This window comes from Geotrypetes seraphini, chromosome 1 (assembly GCF_902459505.1).
Source record: "Geotrypetes seraphini chromosome 1, aGeoSer1.1, whole genome shotgun sequence".
Lineage (NCBI taxonomy): Eukaryota > Metazoa > Chordata > Amphibia > Gymnophiona > Dermophiidae > Geotrypetes > Geotrypetes seraphini.
The window spans coordinates 432,247,423-432,265,777 of NC_047084.1; the positions used below are offsets into that span (position 1 = coordinate 432,247,423).

Below are 18,355 nucleotides of genomic sequence, written 5' to 3' on the forward strand. Positions count from 1 at the left end.
GTAGACCTTTTGGAGTTCCTCCTTGTTTTTTTGTTCTGGACCAGTTTCTCAGCTGTGTTTCATTTTAGATGGGGGAGGGGCCTTCCTGGGCATGTTCTCTTGACCAAGTTTAATGGCTGGGGTTCAGTTGACTAGGGGTGCCTTCTTTGGCATAAGCTCCTGTTAAAAAAGGCAGCTATTCTGTGGAACTGAGGTATAAGAGGTCTTTGAGGTCCCTATCACCACTTCCCCCTGCCCTCACACCGGGGTTACCAGACGTCCAGATTTCACCGGATGTATCCAGGAGTCCCGATGGCTTTTCAGAACTCGGCACTTTGTCTGGGTTTTGAAAAGCCCCCCCTAAAATCGCATCAGGCAGGGAGGAAATCTGCACATGTGTTACAGGGCGGGAATGGGTGGAACTTGGCAGGATGGGTCTAGGGGTCCGGATTTTCCAATTGGAAAATCTGGCAACCCTACCCCACAGAACCACTGAATCATCAGACCAGATAGAAATATATATATATTAAAGAATAATAGTGGTGATGGGCAAAAAGCAAGTTTGGCTATTTAGGCCAAAATATAGCCAAATGGCAGAAGATAAAACCAGTTAATTCTTAGGAACTCTATATAGGAAAAACTACATAGAATTAACTGCAATTAATAACTGACTGCTGCACATAAGAACAGACTCAATTTAACTGATATTCAAATTAAACAGAAAGAAAAGTAGTAGAATCTGTATCTACTATTCAGGCAGTTACTGTAACCATTAAGGTACCAGAAATTACAATATGAAATCATACAGCGGTGAACCAAAGAATAGGTGCACAAGTCCTAGTAAGAGGTAAAAATCCTTTTTTTAAAATTTAAATTTGAGAGCTAATAAATGTCTGGATTTGCTTACTGTGAACCAATCAACCAGGAAACACTTGATAAAAACCAAACACCAGCTGACAGAAATGGAAACATAATTTTGGCATGAAAAATTGCAAGTTTTTAACACAAACAGGAGTAGCTAATCCTCCACAGAAGAGAGTCAAAGAAATATTCACTGGTTATCCCAGGACAAGCAGGAAGCCTATTCTCACATGTGGTGACGTCATCCACGGAACTCGGCATGAACCGTCGAAAGTTAACTGTCACTTTAAGAAACCAAAAGACCGTCCATACTGCGCATGCACAGCAAACGCCTGACACACTAATTGCTCCCCTGGTATTGCATAATGGCAGCACTCCTTTGGGTTGCTCCTCTATATTGGAAATCACTTGTATTGCTCTCCTAAAGCAGTTGTAAGTCTATTCATAGTTATCTTACAACAGCTACCTGTGTTGTTTCTGCTACCATCACCTCTTGTGTAGTTGCAACAGTCACTGTTTGCTTACCTTCAATAACTGGCTCATTCCATAGTTGCAACAACTGCCGCTACTACCATATATACTTGAATATAAACTGATCCGATTATAAACCAAGGTAACCTCCCCCCTCCCCCCGAAAAAGGTTCACTTGAATATAAACTGGGGAGGGATATATTCAATTGCCCTGCCTTGCACCCAGCTCTCCTTCTTTTCCTACTTTCTTCCCTCCCCTTCCTGCCCAGCTCTGCACCCAGCCTACGATACCCATTGCAGGCCTCCCTTAAGCCCTGGTGGTCTGGTGGTGAGCTGGGACAGGAGTGATCCTGCCTCATGTCCCAGGCAGCTGTAAACCTCCTCGCCTCCCACCTCCCGTTCTGTCCTGGCCAACTGTTAACCACCCCACTTCCCTCCCACCTCCCAGAGCCCTCTCCAACATACCTCTTGAACCCTGGTGGTCTAGCAGTGAAACAGGGCAAGAGTGAATTTTCTTCGCTCATGCCCCAGGCGGAGCCATATCAGAAATGGCTGCGCAAGTTCCTGGGGCAGTTTCGCAAGTTCTTACGGTCTCATGAGACTGCCCTGGGAACAGGCATAGCCATTTTTGATCTTGGCTCTGCACGGGGCAGGAATGATGAAAAATTGCTCCTACCCTGCTTCACTTCTAGACCACCAGGGTTCAAGAGATGTGTTGGAGAGGAGTCCAGGAAAGAGGGGTGGTTAATAGTTGGCCAGGACAGGATGTGGAAAGGATTACAGCAGAAGTAGAGGGTTAAGGAGTTTCTCAGAGAGGGAATGATAAAACAGGTATGGGTGCTTTACAAGTGAGTGGGAGTTCCGATGGATCTAACATGTTTTGCCTTAACCAAATTGGCAAAGAACTTCCCAGCTATGTTACCTCATAAATGTAAGTTGTACTTTTGCAGGTGCTGGCTCTGTCTTGCCCTCTCTGTCAGAACCTCCTCTTTCCTTTATGCATTGATATAATTCTATCTTTTACACATGGAGGAAGATGTGTAATGAGTTCTTTATACAGATGATTCCTGTGAAAGTTGAAGGAACTCTCATTCCCTGCCCCCCCTCCCCTCCCCTCCCCCAGTTATATCGGCTCTTTTGCCTTTACTGCTTCTCACAATACGTTAGTCCCCATTTTTCCAGAATCATTCTCCTGTAAATATCCAGGCCTTATGGGGGAAAAAAAAGTGTAGAAATTGTTTTTAATTTTATTTATTTATATACTACTTATATCCTAAGTGGTTTACATTCAGATTCAGGTACTTTATCCTATTTCCCTATCTGTCCCGGTGGACTCAAACTCTATCTAGAGTACCTGGGGCAATGGAGGGATTAAGTAACTTGCCCAGGGTCACAAGGAGCAATGAGGGATTTGAACCTGAGGTTGTAGCTCTAACCACTGCACCACACGCCCCATAAAAGTGCGATTCATCTTCTACAAGTGTTCTTTAGCCTTTTCTCCCTATCGTAAGTCCATCTGCTCTAAAGAGTGGTCAGAGATTAGTGAATTTTTAACTAGCCTATTAAAAGTCTCTCCTGTAATCAATCAATAGTCTATCCTAGCACAAATATTATTTATGGGAATAAAAAGGGTTTTAGTTATTGGCTTTTAACTTCTTTACTCTTATTCAATTTGTTGTATTTTTAACTACTGTAAACCGCATTATCAGGGTGCAATATCTCCAAGCATCTTGAAATGGCAGCTCCTGCATTAAAAAGTTCACTCCTTTATCATATTCAGACATTACAGAACACTGCAGTGTGTCTCATTTACACCACAAAGCACTCATGCAGACCTTGTCCCCTTTATTGTTTAATTACACTGACTCTTGAACTCGCTTAAGATTACATTTAAGTTGTTCTGCCTCAACCACCAGGGTTACTATCTGGGTGTTCTATCTTATCTGTCTTCTGTCACTGTCCGTTACACCCCCCATAAGGTTATTGCATTCCCTTCACTTTCACTGTATAGTAATGCATTTGGAATCCAGATGACACTTTTTTTTTGCTCAAAATTGTGGAATGATCTGCTCTGGCACTGAATAATCCTTCCTCAGATTTAAGGCATTGCTGAAGATCTATTTTTTTCTTTGCAAATTTGCTCTAAGGCAGTGTTTCTCAACTGGGTCCTGGAGTACCCCCTTACCAGTCAGGTTTTCAGGATGTCCACAATGAATATGCATTCATTCTTCTTACCCATTGATCCTTAGTTGACTGTAACTGTCCTATTATATTTTAGCATTCTTTTCCATCTTTAATTATGTTCTATGTAACCTGCCTTGACCTGTCAGCTCAGTTAAAGTGGTATATCAAGCATTAATAATAAATAAACATTATCCTTAGGTGGTTATTTGGGTGATGCACAATCCACTAATGAGTTTGTGAATATTGAAGTCACCACCAATTCTTTCCATGTACTCATTATATAATGATAGAATAGCCAGTAGGCCTGAGAAGAACTTGTGACTACATATGTTTGTAGTGTACGACTTTACAAAACAATAGCTTCTGTCCCATTAGCTTTCCCATCATGATCAAGTATCACCCTTCTGGATTCTGCAACTGCTTATGGAACTCAAATTATAATTTCATGTATAAAAGAATAGAAATCCCTCTTAGAGAATGACACGGGGAAAAAATCTGTCCCCGTCACTGCACCATCCCCGGCCCACCATCCTCTGCACCGCCCCGTCACCGCCGTTTCCTTCATCACCCCGTCACCGTCACCGCCATCCCTTTCATCGCCCCGTCACCGCCACTGCCATCCCATTCACCGCCCCGTCACCGTCCCCGCAGCATCCATACAAGCCTTAGTACTGCAATATTTAGCTTATTCCTTTCTTATAAATCAAAGTTCCTGCTGCTGAACTAGAGAAAGAGATGTTCAGCTGGCAGGGCTTTGTTTATAAATTTTTATCAACACAATTAATATACTACTTTATCCTAAAGCAAAAAATAAATAAATAAATAAATAGAATTTTTTTTCTACCTTTGTTGTCTGGTTTCTACTTTCCACATCTTCTCATTCAATTCCTTCCATCCACTGTGTGTCTTCTCTCTGTGTCTTCCATTTGCTGTTACTGTGCCTCTCCCTTCACCCCCTCCCACAATTGGTCTAGCACCCATCTTCTTCCCTCCGCTCCCCCATAGTCTGGCATCTGTCTTCTTCCCTTCCAGCGTCTTCTCCCCACTCTGCCTTCCACATTTCCAAGGAAGAGAAACTTTTCCCTTTCACCTCCTCCTTCCTTGTGTGAGCCGGAACACGCGGTCCCCGCAGCCCCCACCTGCACGCTGGCTCGATCGTTTAACCAGCTTCCTCTCTCCAGCTCTCCTTAGTTTGCCGGCTTTCTTTTTCGACGACCGGCACGCTTTCAAAGAGTCGCGCATGCGCGGCTGCTCAAAATTCAATCTTCTGCTCTGCTGCAACTTCCTGTTTCCGGTTGGGTCAGAGCAGAAGATTGAATACTGAGCAGCCGCGCATGCGCGGCTCTTTTGAAAGCGTTCCGGTCGCCAAAAAAGAAAGCCGGCATACTAAGGTGAGGTGGAGAGAGGAAGCTGGTTAAACGATCGAGCCGGCGTGCGGGTGGGTGGGTGGAGGCTTCGGGGACCGCACGATCCTTTATGCCTCACTGCGGTGACAAGACCATTCACCGCTCCACGGGGCGGTGATGGCCTTGTCCCCGTCCCCGCAGAGGCTGCTAATTTTCATTCCCCGTTTTTGGCGGGTTACCCATGGCTAAAAGCGGTAGCCGCGGGTAAACCGCCACCATGTCATTCTCTAATCCCTCTTTGTCTCCCATTATATGTTGCATATCCCACCAGTGCCACCCAGTCTACAGCTTCTTGTGTTCTAGGAAATTCAAATGAGTTTCCTGTACAAATTCTTTGTCCAATTCTTGTCTCTAATGATATGTATGTGAGATTTTTCATCCTCTTAGCGGGTGAATGGATACCATCAATATTCAAAGTAGCAATTTTGAGTCTAATCATTTGGCCAGAATATCTCTTCAAATAAATCTTCAGTGCTTTTCTATACCCTCAAGAGAAAGCCTCCCTTCCAACCTCCCAATATGTGTGGTTTGTCAGTTCCCAAACAAGCAAAAATTGACCTGGGGTGCTCCACAGAACCAAAAATCAAGCAAAAGCAAAAAACACTGTGGAGAAGATGTCCAAGATGCAGGCTTTATTGAAGATACAAACATGAAATTCACTTGATAAAATGATGGGTCCTAGACATTTTATCATGTGGATTTCACGTTTGTATCTTCAATAAAGCCTGCATCTTGGACATCTTCTCCACAGTGTTTTTTGCTTTTGTTGTCAGTTCCCAACTTAAACTAATATCCCCTTCTCTTTCCTTCAATATCAAACATCCTGCAAACATCCATTCACACCTATCAAACCTTTTATTCAATGTCCTGCACACTCTCTTCCCTTCCCTTTCCCCCTTCCCTCCAACCAAACATTTAACCTTCCAAAACACCATCTGTCCCCATTTACAGCTTTTCCCTCCGTTTCATTTTCTATTTGATCAATGTCCTACATACTTTATATCTTGGGCAGTTTGCATGTCAGATCGCTTGCCCACTGCCTGGTATCTTTTCTAGAAATTCCTTCCAACTAATAGGCTTTTTAAGTATGAGTGCCCAGTTCTTTTAAAGAAGGTACACGTTCACTCAATAATATAAGGCAAACTTCCCTCCCCACCTGTACAATTTTGGAAAGTGTGGGGACATTGTGCACTGCTATAAGAACATAAGAACATAAGAAATGCCTCTGCTGGGTCAGACCTGAGGTCCATCGTGCCCAGCAGTCCGCTCACGCGGCGGCCCACCAGGTCCAGGACCTGTGCAGTACCCTTTTCCAGCAGGAAATTGTCCAATCCTACTGCTTCAGCAGTATCTGTTGGTACAAATCCTTCATATAAGATACCAACCACCCTTTTGGTGGAATCACTGCAATTGGCATCCTTAACTTAGATTTCATAGTATGGTGGTGCTGAGCTACTCTTCTCCCTCCAGACAGACACCACCAGTCTGGTGAGTTCTCTCTACTGTTAAGGCCATGTCCTCTTGCAAAACCAAGGGTCTCAGGCAATCATCTCTCCAAAACTATTTGCAATTCACCATCTTCCACTGATTCAGGGATTCCAAGCAATCTGGCATCCCTGATTCTCCTACTTCATTCCAGCAGTAAGCATATGGTTTTTGCATTTCCAGATCTCTGATCCATGCTTTAAAAAGTTTCCATGTGGTCTTCCTGGAGTGACAATCGTTCTTCTGCTTGATTGATTTGCTTCACGTGTCCCTCCAGGCCCTCTTATTTCTTCAGTGGAGGTCTGGATATGGGCAAGCTTGCCTTCTAATACTGCAGTCAGGTTTCAAGTGAGCTCCTGGATCACTGCATTGTGAAAAGTAAACACAGGGAGCTCCTTCACACTATCTTTTCTGAGTTCTCTGGATAGTGCATTCCTCTTTCTGGTCTGTCTATTTCCTCAGCATTAAGTGCCAACCTTGAGGAGTGTGCAAGGTACCATTTGATGCTATGATTTGTAAAAATGTTGCAAGGCTTCTGCGGAGAAGACCCAGCAGGTGTATGCTCAGCTCAGCATCATTATGTGACTCCCATACAATTAGTATTTAGGTGGACTTTGAAGGTAAAGAAAGAGACGTTGTGCTTTGCAAACGGGCAAGAACTTCATAGCAAGAGACATCAAGAAGAAAACTTGGAACTAGAAACACAGAAGCTAGGAAGTGGGTAGCAGTGTTGTAGCCTAAGGCAATGGCAGAGCATGAACAGGATGAAGATTTCAGGGCCTGATTTAATAAGGGTTTTTTTTTTTTCCTATTCTGTATCTATGAAAAGAAAAGCATAGTAAATCAGGCCTTAAAATATGAATATGAGGATGGGAAAAGGAGTCCGGGAACTTGAGAAAGAGAATCTTGAATGAAATATGGATGTGAGTGGAAGCCACTAGAGCAGTGCACCAGTCACAACCCAAATTTCCATAGCCACAGAAAGTGTGCGACCCCAGAGTTTGGGAAGCTCGGCAGTAGGGGGTCTTCAAGGAGGGGAAGGCAGGAAGAAATTTGGGAGCCAAGAAAATGGTTCTTGGTGCTCTTTTCTAGGGCAATCAAAAGACAGCAAGAAAGGGGAGAAGGTAAACACTCATGATTATGAATTGGAATTTTTACTGTGTAGGGAAGGGGGGGAGAGGAGAAAGCCATAAAAATGTATTTTGGTTGAACGTAAAAACAAATTGTGATCTCTTATTCTAGTGAAGCAAGCAACTTCTGAGGACATTTGTTTAAGCATGTTCTTTTCCACAACTGATGATGATGGTTTCCATATAAAGCTGTTCAACTATTATTTGTGCTTGACAGAGATATATTTAGTCTATGTTCCTCATTGGTATGCTGTTCACATCGCTAATCACCGTTTGAACTTAAATGGGGTTGTGGGGGGTTGGGAGGGGGTAGTTGAGTTGAGTTGACTTTTATCATGGCAGTCATATTGCCTGTTCGAGTTCTAATTCCATGCCTTATGTCTGTCTTATCATCCATTCCACACTGTTATGCTTTCATTTGCTGCCGTTCAAAATTTGATGCTGAAATCTCTGAGTTATTGTGTATTGCTGAAACCTTGCTCTTGATTTTCTTTGATGACTGTTCGCGCACATTGGATATGTTTCTTGCTTGCACCAATAAACATTGTTTGAAACCAAGGGCTCCTTTTACTAAGGTGCGCTAGGGCTTTAACGCGTGGAATAGCACACGCTACACTGCCACGCGTGCTAGACCTTAGCGCCAGCGTTGAGCTGGCGTTAGTTCTAGAAGCATAGCGCACGGTGTAGTGCGCAGTAATTTCCTGCGTGCGCTAAAAACGCTAGCGCACCTTAGTAAAAGGAGCCCTAAAGATCTGAAGGAAGATTACTTTTTTCCAAAAGATATAAAGTACTTCATATTAAAAAAATAAAAAGAATACTTACCGTACCCGATACAGATCAGGTATTTTGTTTTACAGTATATATTTACAAGTGACTTATACATGGAATACAAACGTCGGTGACAACTTTTAGCAAGAGGAGAGGTGTGGCTACTTATTCCTCTTATGGGACAATGCCATTATTGTTTCTAACATAACTGAGTGACCTGTTGCCTGTTCTCTTCCAGCAGTTCTGGGCCACACCCGTGCAGTGCCTAAATGGTTTGATATATTACGGTGTGTCTGGAGAGCCTTTACCCTGCTCTTAAGTACTGCTGATGCAAAATGCCTTAAGATCCTGCCTTTTCCATTCTAATCTGCAAAGGAAACAGGAAAAAGGAACTTCAACTCCCAGTGTTTGGACAGCACTTAATACGCCCCACTGCTGGACATGGGAAAGCAGCAAAACGTAACCCTTCATCTTCCCGTACTTGTAAGTTAGTTGACAACACGACAGCTCATAACAAACAACTGGGAACAAGGGCATATTATGCTAAGGATATAATAAACCTATGAGCTTTTCTGAGAACTGGATGGATATATTTTGGAAAGCATGGATTTTTTAGCACATTTAGTTCTCTATGGGATCAGCTTTCTGATTTCAGGTAAGTCTCTTTATATGTCTCTTTACATGAAAGTCTGGCTATGATCAGATGATGTTATGGATATATTATAGCTCAGTTGTGTCTTTTCTGGTGTGTAAATTCTCTTTTCATATATTTACTGAGGGTATTTGGATTCTATGAATATATATATATATATATACACATACACACAGCTGTATCGCTTCTTAGAGTAATAAGACATGGAAAAGTGGTTGGTTCTTACGGAAATACAAATTTCCAGTTGTTCCACAAATCAGTACATAATTGTGGAAATACTGAATCATACATTATGAGGTCCTTTTATCAAGGTGCGGTAGGGGTTTAAAGTGCGGAATACCGCGCGTTAAACCGCCTGCCGCGCTAGTCGCTAACACCTCCATTGACGAGGCGTTAGTATTTTGGCTTGCTGTGGGGGTTAGCACGTGATGAAATGTCCGACGCGCTAACCTCCGTAGCACACCTTGATAAAAGGAGCCCTATGTACTTAAACATTAATCTACCCAATTGATTGACTCACAAATTCTTATCAAAATTTTCCTGAACAAACAAACAAATCTTTTTGGATAACCAGCGGCGGTATTAGTATGGTTTAGGATAACCCTTATCCCTTGTTCCCCCGACCTTGAAAAAGAGTTCCGAAACGCGTCGGGAAGGGGAACCGATAAGGACTTAAGATAAGTGATGCACTTCTTAATCCACATATAAGTTAAAATATTAAGCTATTAAGCTATTTATACTAAAAGAAAAGAAAAAGTTAAAAACTATAAATTCAATACTATCCAAGTGTGGGGAATAATGAAGAACACTTTATCCACCAACTCGTATTGAGGAAGTGGAATCAGAATTCCCTGTTTACTATGTTCTGAGCTTAAACATTAATGCCATTATGGAAAGAACCTAATTACAATACACAGTTAAATTGCCATCTGTGAAACAAGTTTTAGAAGTGTCTTTCATAACCTGCTATTGTTTTTACTAAAACAAAGTGAGATGTGTACAGTCTTTCCTCAGTTTGCATCTACAGTGCAAAAAAGCATTAAAAAAAAAAAAAGTTTACTGGCCTTTTAAAGATTTGGCCGTAAATTTCATCAATTTGTAACCTTTAAAAATGTCCCACAAAGTCTTGTTACAAAGAACATAATAAATTGAATGAGGGTAGTGTTGTATATTTCTTCATCAGTGCCCACCACTTTGAATGTCAGCTTTGAAATGCCAAAGCAGCAAAAAGGCGGTATACAAGTCCCCGTTCCTTTTCCCTTTCCCTAATGCATTCGAGGGATTCTGGTGGCCAGTGTATGTTAGGAGGAGCCGCTGAAAAGTTCTCAGCCCAACCAACAAAGTTGGCCCAGTCTCCATCGAGGGCTTAACAATTAGTCCAGCAATTGTCCACTTTTTTCATTCCATATTTTTCCAACCGAATGAAAAAAAGTAGAAAATCACTGCACTAATTGTTAAGCCCTCGATGGAGACTGGCCCAACTTTGTTGGTTGGGCTGAGAACTTTTCAGCGGCCCCTCTATATGTTGTTCCACAAAAATCTCAGAATGATAAAATAACATGCTGCTTTATATTTTATAGTTTCATTTAATATAACCAAATAAAAAATGTATTGTGACAAAGCATACGCATACTTCATAACTTCGTGGGAGTTATCCTAAAGTTTAATAATAGTTACAGGGGATCGTTTATGATTTACAAAAGTGTGTAATTTCTTAAACTAGACAGTGTGGACACAAAGCTTTTCTATAAAAAAAATTTTCTACCACCTACAGTTTGTTAATGGCTAATAAAAATCCCATTAGGAAAATATTTGTGTATATTTTGGTAAGCTTAAGAAAACTGAATTGCATCGATTCTGTCATTTGCTAACCAACAAATGAAGGAGTGCTGAAAAGTTCTCATCTCAACCATGAAGTGGATATGGTTGAATCAATGATCTGAAACAATGTAAAAAAAAAATCCATAGAATTTTGTTCTGCTAATTGGCACTTAATGAAATAAGATAACAACACTCTTTTCAGCTACAGTGGCAAAATAACGCTCCGAATTTAGGAAGTTGGTTGGTTGGGCTGAGAACTTTTCAGCACTCCCTCATAAAGGAATTTAAAGATTATAATTTCATGTGTGCTGACCAATTTGAAATAAAAGATAGAGTGCTTGCTGTTCCATTCCTGTTAAGTGTTAGCATAGTTTTACACACGTTAATGGCTATGAGATTATCTTCCTTGTCTATATGTATGCGATGATATGCATACTTTTGTCTTTTACCAGCTCTTTCAATATCTAAACTGTGTTATTGCATATTTAATACCTTGTAAAAAAGAAAACTCCCATTCCGTATTCCCCTTTATAATATTGTTGCTGCATCTGATAATATTCAGCCTTTGGAAGCATATAAAGAAATCTATTAGCTGCATAAATGCAAATATTTAATTCACCAAGGCACCCATTGTTTCTTCTGGCTCATCCTATGATTTTGAAACTAATCTTATAGGCCCTCTTTTACTAAGCCATGGTAGAGATTCCTAGAATTCCTATGAGCGTCAGAGCAGTTAGCATTCCGGGCTAAACACATACTGTAAATTGTGACTATCTGCAGATAATGGCCTGGATGCACTAAAGATACCGACTGGATCACTGCTGACCAATTTTCTGGCCGATTTACCAGGAGCGATCGATGCGCTATCAAGTTTACATGCAAATGATTTGCAAGGAGGTGGCTTTAGGCTCCTCCCTCAATATCCTGGATACAAAGGGAGGTGCCTAAAACCTGATTGACTTTAGGCTCCTCCCTCATTATCCCTCCCCTTGGGACAGGCAACTGAACCAATCAGGATCTTTGGCCCCTTCCTGTGCATCACATAATGCACCGGGGAGGGTAAGGCCCATCATTTAGGACTGGCGGGTATGAAGCAGGAGCCTCAGAGCGGGCTTCCTGCTTTCAACTTTTTAAAAAGGTATGGGAAAGGTTTGGAAGAGGTTCAGGGGCATCTGGTGGCAGGAGAGAGTGGGCATTCCTCCTGCCATTTTCTTTGGGTTCGGGGGGACAGTGGCTTAGGGGTGCCTGGTGTGGGGGGGAGGTATGGCATGGGGGTGTTCTGCAGGGCAGGAGGGAGTGGGCATACCTCCTTCCAATTTTCTCTCATACTGTGTTTTTTGAGGTCGAATAGGAGGGCTGTCATCAGCGGTGGGGGACTTTTTTCAAATTTTTTTATGGGACAGATATTTTGCATGTGTAACATACATAAAATATCTGTGCCATTAAAAAAAAGGCAGACCTGTCAGTAACACAGTTACAGACAGGTCTATACTAGACTTGTCAGTTTTTCCTAAGTTTGATGGAGAATCACACATAATGGCACCCAAGGTCATCTCCGCCCCTAACCATGCCTACTTTGACCTTGGGCACTGCTAGGTGCCATGCTTAGATGCGATTCCAGTGCCTAAGAGGGTACCATAACATATCATTTCTTATATCCCACAATTTTCTACATGGAGCCATTGCAGCTTACAATAAGATTGGGATCAGTTATTACATTAGCAAACAGATTCTCATAGATAGGGGGCAGGGTAGAGATCAGTCATTAAGAGGAGAAAAGATAAGTCTTTAACAGTCATACATTTCTTAATGGAGCAATAACTTCTAAGCAGTCAATCATAAAATATGTATATGCTTTGGCTAAAGATGGCCACATTATACTAAACTATTTCAGATTGGTTCATAGATCACAAGCTTAAATTAAACCCAGATATATCAACTTCAATAGTTTTTTCATGCAATGACGTTATCTTACTTTTAAAGATTTAGGGCTCCTTTTACAAAGGTGCGTTAGGGCCTTAACGCACGGAATAGCACACACTAAAATGCCACATGTGCTAGCCGCCACCGCCTCCTCTTGAGCAGGTGGTAGTTTTTTGGCTAGCGCACACCAATCTGGCACTAAAAACGCTAATAAAAGGAGCCCTCAGTTAAATGGTCTATCAATCCCATTAGTCACATCAACTAAGATTCTCGGGATTAAATTTGATTCAAAGCTAACATATCAACTACAGGTCTCTGAAGTAGTAAAAAGATTCTTTTTAAACTAAGGTTAATTCGATCAGTCTGATCTCTCCTCTTTCCAGAAGCTCTGAACATCTTAGTGCATTCACTAATAATCCAAAAGTTGGATTACTGCAATGCCCTTTATGCGGGGATACGCCAAAAAGAGATGCAAAGACTTCCAAAATATCCAAACCAAAACAGAGCTATAAGATTAATCTTTAACATTTGTAAATTTGATCACATTACACCATTCTTGAGGGAAACAGATTGACTTCCCATTTCTCATCATATTACTTATAAAATACTTCTATTAATGTTTAAAGTATTAATAACAGGTGAACCTTACTTAGCACATTTCTTGACCCCCATATACACCATCTAGAACACTTGGATCTGAAAATCAAAAACGCCTTGTTGTCCTAACTCATCGAGAAATTGTTCATGAACGTATCAGAACTTCCACATTCTCAGTAAAAGGTCCACAACTTTGGAATTCCATGCCTATAAACTTTAGATTATTGTATTCAATTGATAAGTTTAAAACAGAATTGAAAACATTTCTTTTTACATATGCTTATCATAATAGATAAATTGCCCTAAGGTCTTGAGAGAACTCTGCAAGACATGAAAGGGTTTCCAAACTATATTTTTCCTCCCCTCTTTCTATAATAATTGTATTTCAGTTTTACCCTATATATATGATGTTATGTGTGAATGTTATTTTGGATTATGATTTTAGATTGTAAGCCACCCAGACGGTTTTTACCCTTGGAGCGAGATAGAAAGATTTTAATAAACTTGGAAACTATACAGGGTCCTATACTTGTATCACTAGGCATCAAAGTGGAATATATCAAAAGAGAGGAAATTTACAAATTTAGAATTCCATTAATAAAATAGCATCTGTAGCTAGCTGAAGAACAGATATATCTTTAGGGCTTTATGAAAATAATATAAGGAGAAAGTTGTATAATTAGAATCAGGAGGTTATTCCAAATCTTCACCCCTTAATAAGGGAAAGAATGATCATTATGTGTTTTATAAGGAACTTTTTTTTTTTTTTAAAGTAGGGAAATCCAGCTTCAGCTTCTGTGAGTTTGGAGAGGAAAAGCAGTTATCAGGTGAATTGAGGGTTCAAAGTAATCACTCAGAATATAAACCATAGAAAGATGTCTATAGTGTAGGCGGCCTGGCCTTGGGGTTGTTGGTTTGTTTTTGTTTTTTTTTAGAAAACGTGCGTCCTTATTGGATAGTTAGACAGCGGTAGGGCACCTACCGCTGCCTACAATTTGGATGCCCCTTAGTACAGAGATTTTCCACTTTTGTTCATTCCGTATTTTTATGATGGAATGAAAAATGTAGAAAATCACGTGATTATGTGTATAGCCCTCGATGGAGATAGCCCCAACTTTGTTGGTTGGGCTGAGAACTTTTCAGCGGCTCCTAGTAGGCCTTGAAAATCCTGGCCTACATTTCCAGTGCCTACCTTTCACGAAGCCACAGTTCTATAAACGGCGCTGTCGCGTGTTTGACATGCAATCAGCAGCCATTTTGTAGGTAGCTGCCGCTACTGGCGCCACTTATACAATCCATAACTAAATATATAGGACCTCTTTTACTAAGCTGCGGTAGAGCTTTCTACAGGGGTGCTAAATTCTCTGACGCTCATAGGAATTCTATGAGTGTCAGAGCAGTAGAAACCTCTACCACGGCTTAGTGAAAGGGGGGTTAATATTAGTATTTAAAATTGTTTCTAATCCATTTTAATTATGAACACTAGTTCCAAACATATAAGTTCCATCCAGGATGTCTTGCAAAATCTTTGATTATCGTTGCAAGACGTCAAAGTCTAACCTGCCCTTGAACTGCCCAAAGCCCACCCATAACACACCTCTACCTCACCCATCTCGTGCTCTGAAGGTACAGAAGCTGGAACACCTTGCTAGATGTACAGAAAAATGATTTTGATTATCGGCATTTGGATGTCCTGGTGATTAGGACATCCAAGTGCTGATTTAGGATGCTTTTTGGCCATCTATGTTTTTTTATTATGGGCCCCTTAGCTTCCCATTTGCTGTGGCAATCCAGCGCATTAAACGTCTGACATAAATCCACGTTTCTGGTATACCAGTTCTGCATCTGGGAAAACATTTTTTCTCAGTCTGCTAGAGCTGACTTCTTACATTGCTAATGGATCAACTGAAATGACAGATTTTTAATCAATCAATCAAGAAAGCCTATTTAAATCAGCTCATTAGTATCATCCATTCAGATTAAAAAAAAAACTATTCAGGGGCAATACTATATATAAAGCACTAACATTTATATGCTGAATATGAGTGTAAATGATTAGAATACTGGCATACATGTATATATGCATATGTTTGCACATATGTGTGTAAAAAATGCACTTAAGTGCCATTCTGTAAACATGCACATACTGCCTCTGTTGTTCTCTTTCACAAAGTTACCCTCTCTTCATTATTCTGTCTTGCTCTGCCTACTTTTCCCTTCCTGACTACGAGGCTCTCTTTTCTGCGGGTCTTACTACCCTTGTTGCACTTTCTCTGTATTTGGCTGTTTTTGTACTTAACTGTGTTTTGAATACTGTTCGGTTGTGATCTTTTTCACTTTCAATAAACATAAGTTTAAAAAGAATGTTTTCTCTTAGTCCCCCTCTCTCTGTCTCATATCCAGGATTGGATCTACTTTATTTCATGCTCTGATGCTCATAGAATTCCTATGAAAGTCGGAGCAGTGTTGGAGCCTTTCTCCACTTTCCAATCTCTAGTTTGCACCTCAGTTTTTCTACCCCTTCACCAATCTAGCCTCATTTTATATTCTAAGTAAGACCTCACCAGTGAACTGTACAGGAGCATTACACGCCTCCTTCTTCCTTCTGGTTATGCTTTTCTGTGCTCTCCTAGATCACATTTTCTCACGTTGGTTTCCTGGTTTCCCATGAACTCGGTTCTTAGAGGGAACGTTGCCATGCACTAAAGTGCATAGCATGTAGTTTTTTGAGATAATTAATGATACAGGGAGGGGAAAGTAGTAGAGAAAAGCCCAGCATGACAAACTCACATCACAGGATCACTGCGTTTACCTCTTTGGCAACCATTCCAACACAAAAAAGGCCATCTAAATGCTGATTACTGACCTATCGTCATGATTCAACAAACATGCATATACTCCCAACATCCTTCCTGTTCCTCGAATAAAACAATGCTTCTCCGAGTTTCTAAAAGTCTACTCCTTTCCCTACAAGGTCTCCCTGATCCACCAATAACTCGCTAAGGGCAGAAAGAGAGGTTCTTTACCTTCTACTGCCTTGCCTGTTATCAAAATCATGTCAGCTTTGTGTCATCTCATGCTTTGTCCTTATGTAAATCAAAGTGTGAAGCAGTACTGAGCAGGCACTAGTTTGACAGTGATGAGCTAGATGCCATGAGATAAGCACCTCTCCTTAAGTCAGGGGGACTATTAATTTATTTAATTACATATCTTTTATTATAATGTAATGCTACTTATAACAATATATATCATTCACATAAATATAACTATGCTCAATAAATAATTCATTCATCTCAACATACAACTCATTCATCCAACATAAATACCAAAGCCCTCCCCAAATATCTATATCAATGCAAAAAGTTTATGTGCATCACCAGTCCAAGTGGGGTCTAAAACGAACAGCATCTGTCCTTATGTTGAGATCAATTGTTATCATGTAAGTTCCATAACTCCAAAATATATCATATGATCCTTGTTGCATTTCCATCCAAATTTGGCAGTTATCAACGCTTGACACAGTTCTGTGTTTCACCGGATAGGCGTCTTCAGGAGCTTAAAATGGCAAAGGCTCCATTTTCATCAATCTATAACACATAAATCATACAATACCATATAATACATAACATTTCATCTAGTACTCAACATATACACCCATTCACTCATAATATATTTCACAATACCTCAGTAGTCTTCAGAACATTTGCATCGACTGGTGGGGCGTTCAAACCAGAACTATTCCTTAGCTCAACAGCTATAGGATCAACCTCCTCTAAACTACCCATTTCCTGTTCCCCATAATATACTAATAACCCAATCATCCTTATTCACAGCAGATGCCACTCTTTTTCCTTATTTAACACTTGGGACTCTACCGTGTCCCAGGTGTAAATTAATCTTTGCTCCTTCCGCAACAAAATCTCAGACACATTACCACCTCTAGATAATTGAACCTTAATCAGAACCACAAACTTGAAATCATTCATATCATTGGGGCTATGAAGAGTTGTGACAAGTCCCGCTGTTTTTTGTTTGATGCTTATGTCAAGGGGAATAGACACCTGGAGATGCCTGAGAAGCTTTGTTATAGATAGCCCAAGCTTGGATTGTGAACTTCAGGGAAATGGGCAAGATAGAGCTGGGAAAAGAAGCAAAGGTTATAGTGTATAGGCACAACATTTCCCCATCCCTCCAGGCTAAAAGCATTGCTAAACAGTGCAAGATAGAGTTTTAAGATAAGGAGAGCACAGCCACCCATCTGGGACCAGTTATTATGCTTGGAATCAAGTTGTTTGGGTAAAGCAGGGAAAGAATCTGCTTCTGAAGTTCAACTGCTTGTGTGTGTGTGTGGTGAGGGGGGGGGGGCGCTAACTCTTTCATCTAGGCATACTAGCAGATGTGTTAAGACTTTGAAATGAGTTCCTAATGCTGCTATAGCAGAGGTAGCAGCATGGAGCATTGATGCCCCTAGGCTGTTGTCCTGTTTGTCCAACCTTGTCAACAATTCTGCCTAAGAAAGTAAAAAACTACTTTTAAAATATATATAAAATAGCCCCAAACTACAGTATCTACCATCACAAATCATAGTAACATAGTAGATGACAGCAGATAAAGACCCGAATGGTCCATTCAGTCTGCCCAACCTGATTCATTTTAAATTTTTTAATTTTTTTCCTTAGCTATTTCTGGGCAAGAATCCAAAGCTCTACCCGGTACTGTGCTTGGGTTCCAACTGCCAAGATCTCTGTTAAAACCTACTCCAGTCTATCTACACCCTCCCAGCCACTGAAGCCCTCCCCAGCCCATCGGACCGTGCAAGTCTGCCCAGTACTGGCCTTAGCAGTGGCATACCAAGGGGGGGGGAGGTCCGCCCCGGGTGCACACCCCAATGGGGAGCACAGCTGGCCACCCACCGGGGAATAGGCTGCTGCCGGGGAAAGGCTTCCACTGCCGTCATCGGGAACAAGCCAGCCAAGTTCTCCCTTCTTTTCTTCCCTGCAGGGCCGACCAACTCTCGCTGCCCGACGTCAATTCTGACATCAGATAGGACGTTCTGGGCCAGCCAATCACTGCCTGGC

The 18,355-nt window shown here is 41.2% G+C and overlaps 1 protein-coding gene across 1 annotated transcript in view; it reads left to right on the forward strand.

Annotated features, from left to right (window-relative positions):
• The first annotated feature begins 8,570 nt into the window (after nucleotides 1-8,570).
• TEK (TEK receptor tyrosine kinase) overlaps nucleotides 8,571-18,355 on the forward strand; it is a 239,531-nt gene continuing 229,746 nt past the window's right edge. The window contains exon 1 of the mRNA XM_033919424.1: nucleotides 8,571-8,939. Coding sequence (XP_033775315.1) covers nucleotides 8,888-8,939 — 52 coding nt within the window. The 5' untranslated portion in view covers nucleotides 8,571-8,887. The remainder of the gene's footprint in view (nucleotides 8,940-18,355) is intronic.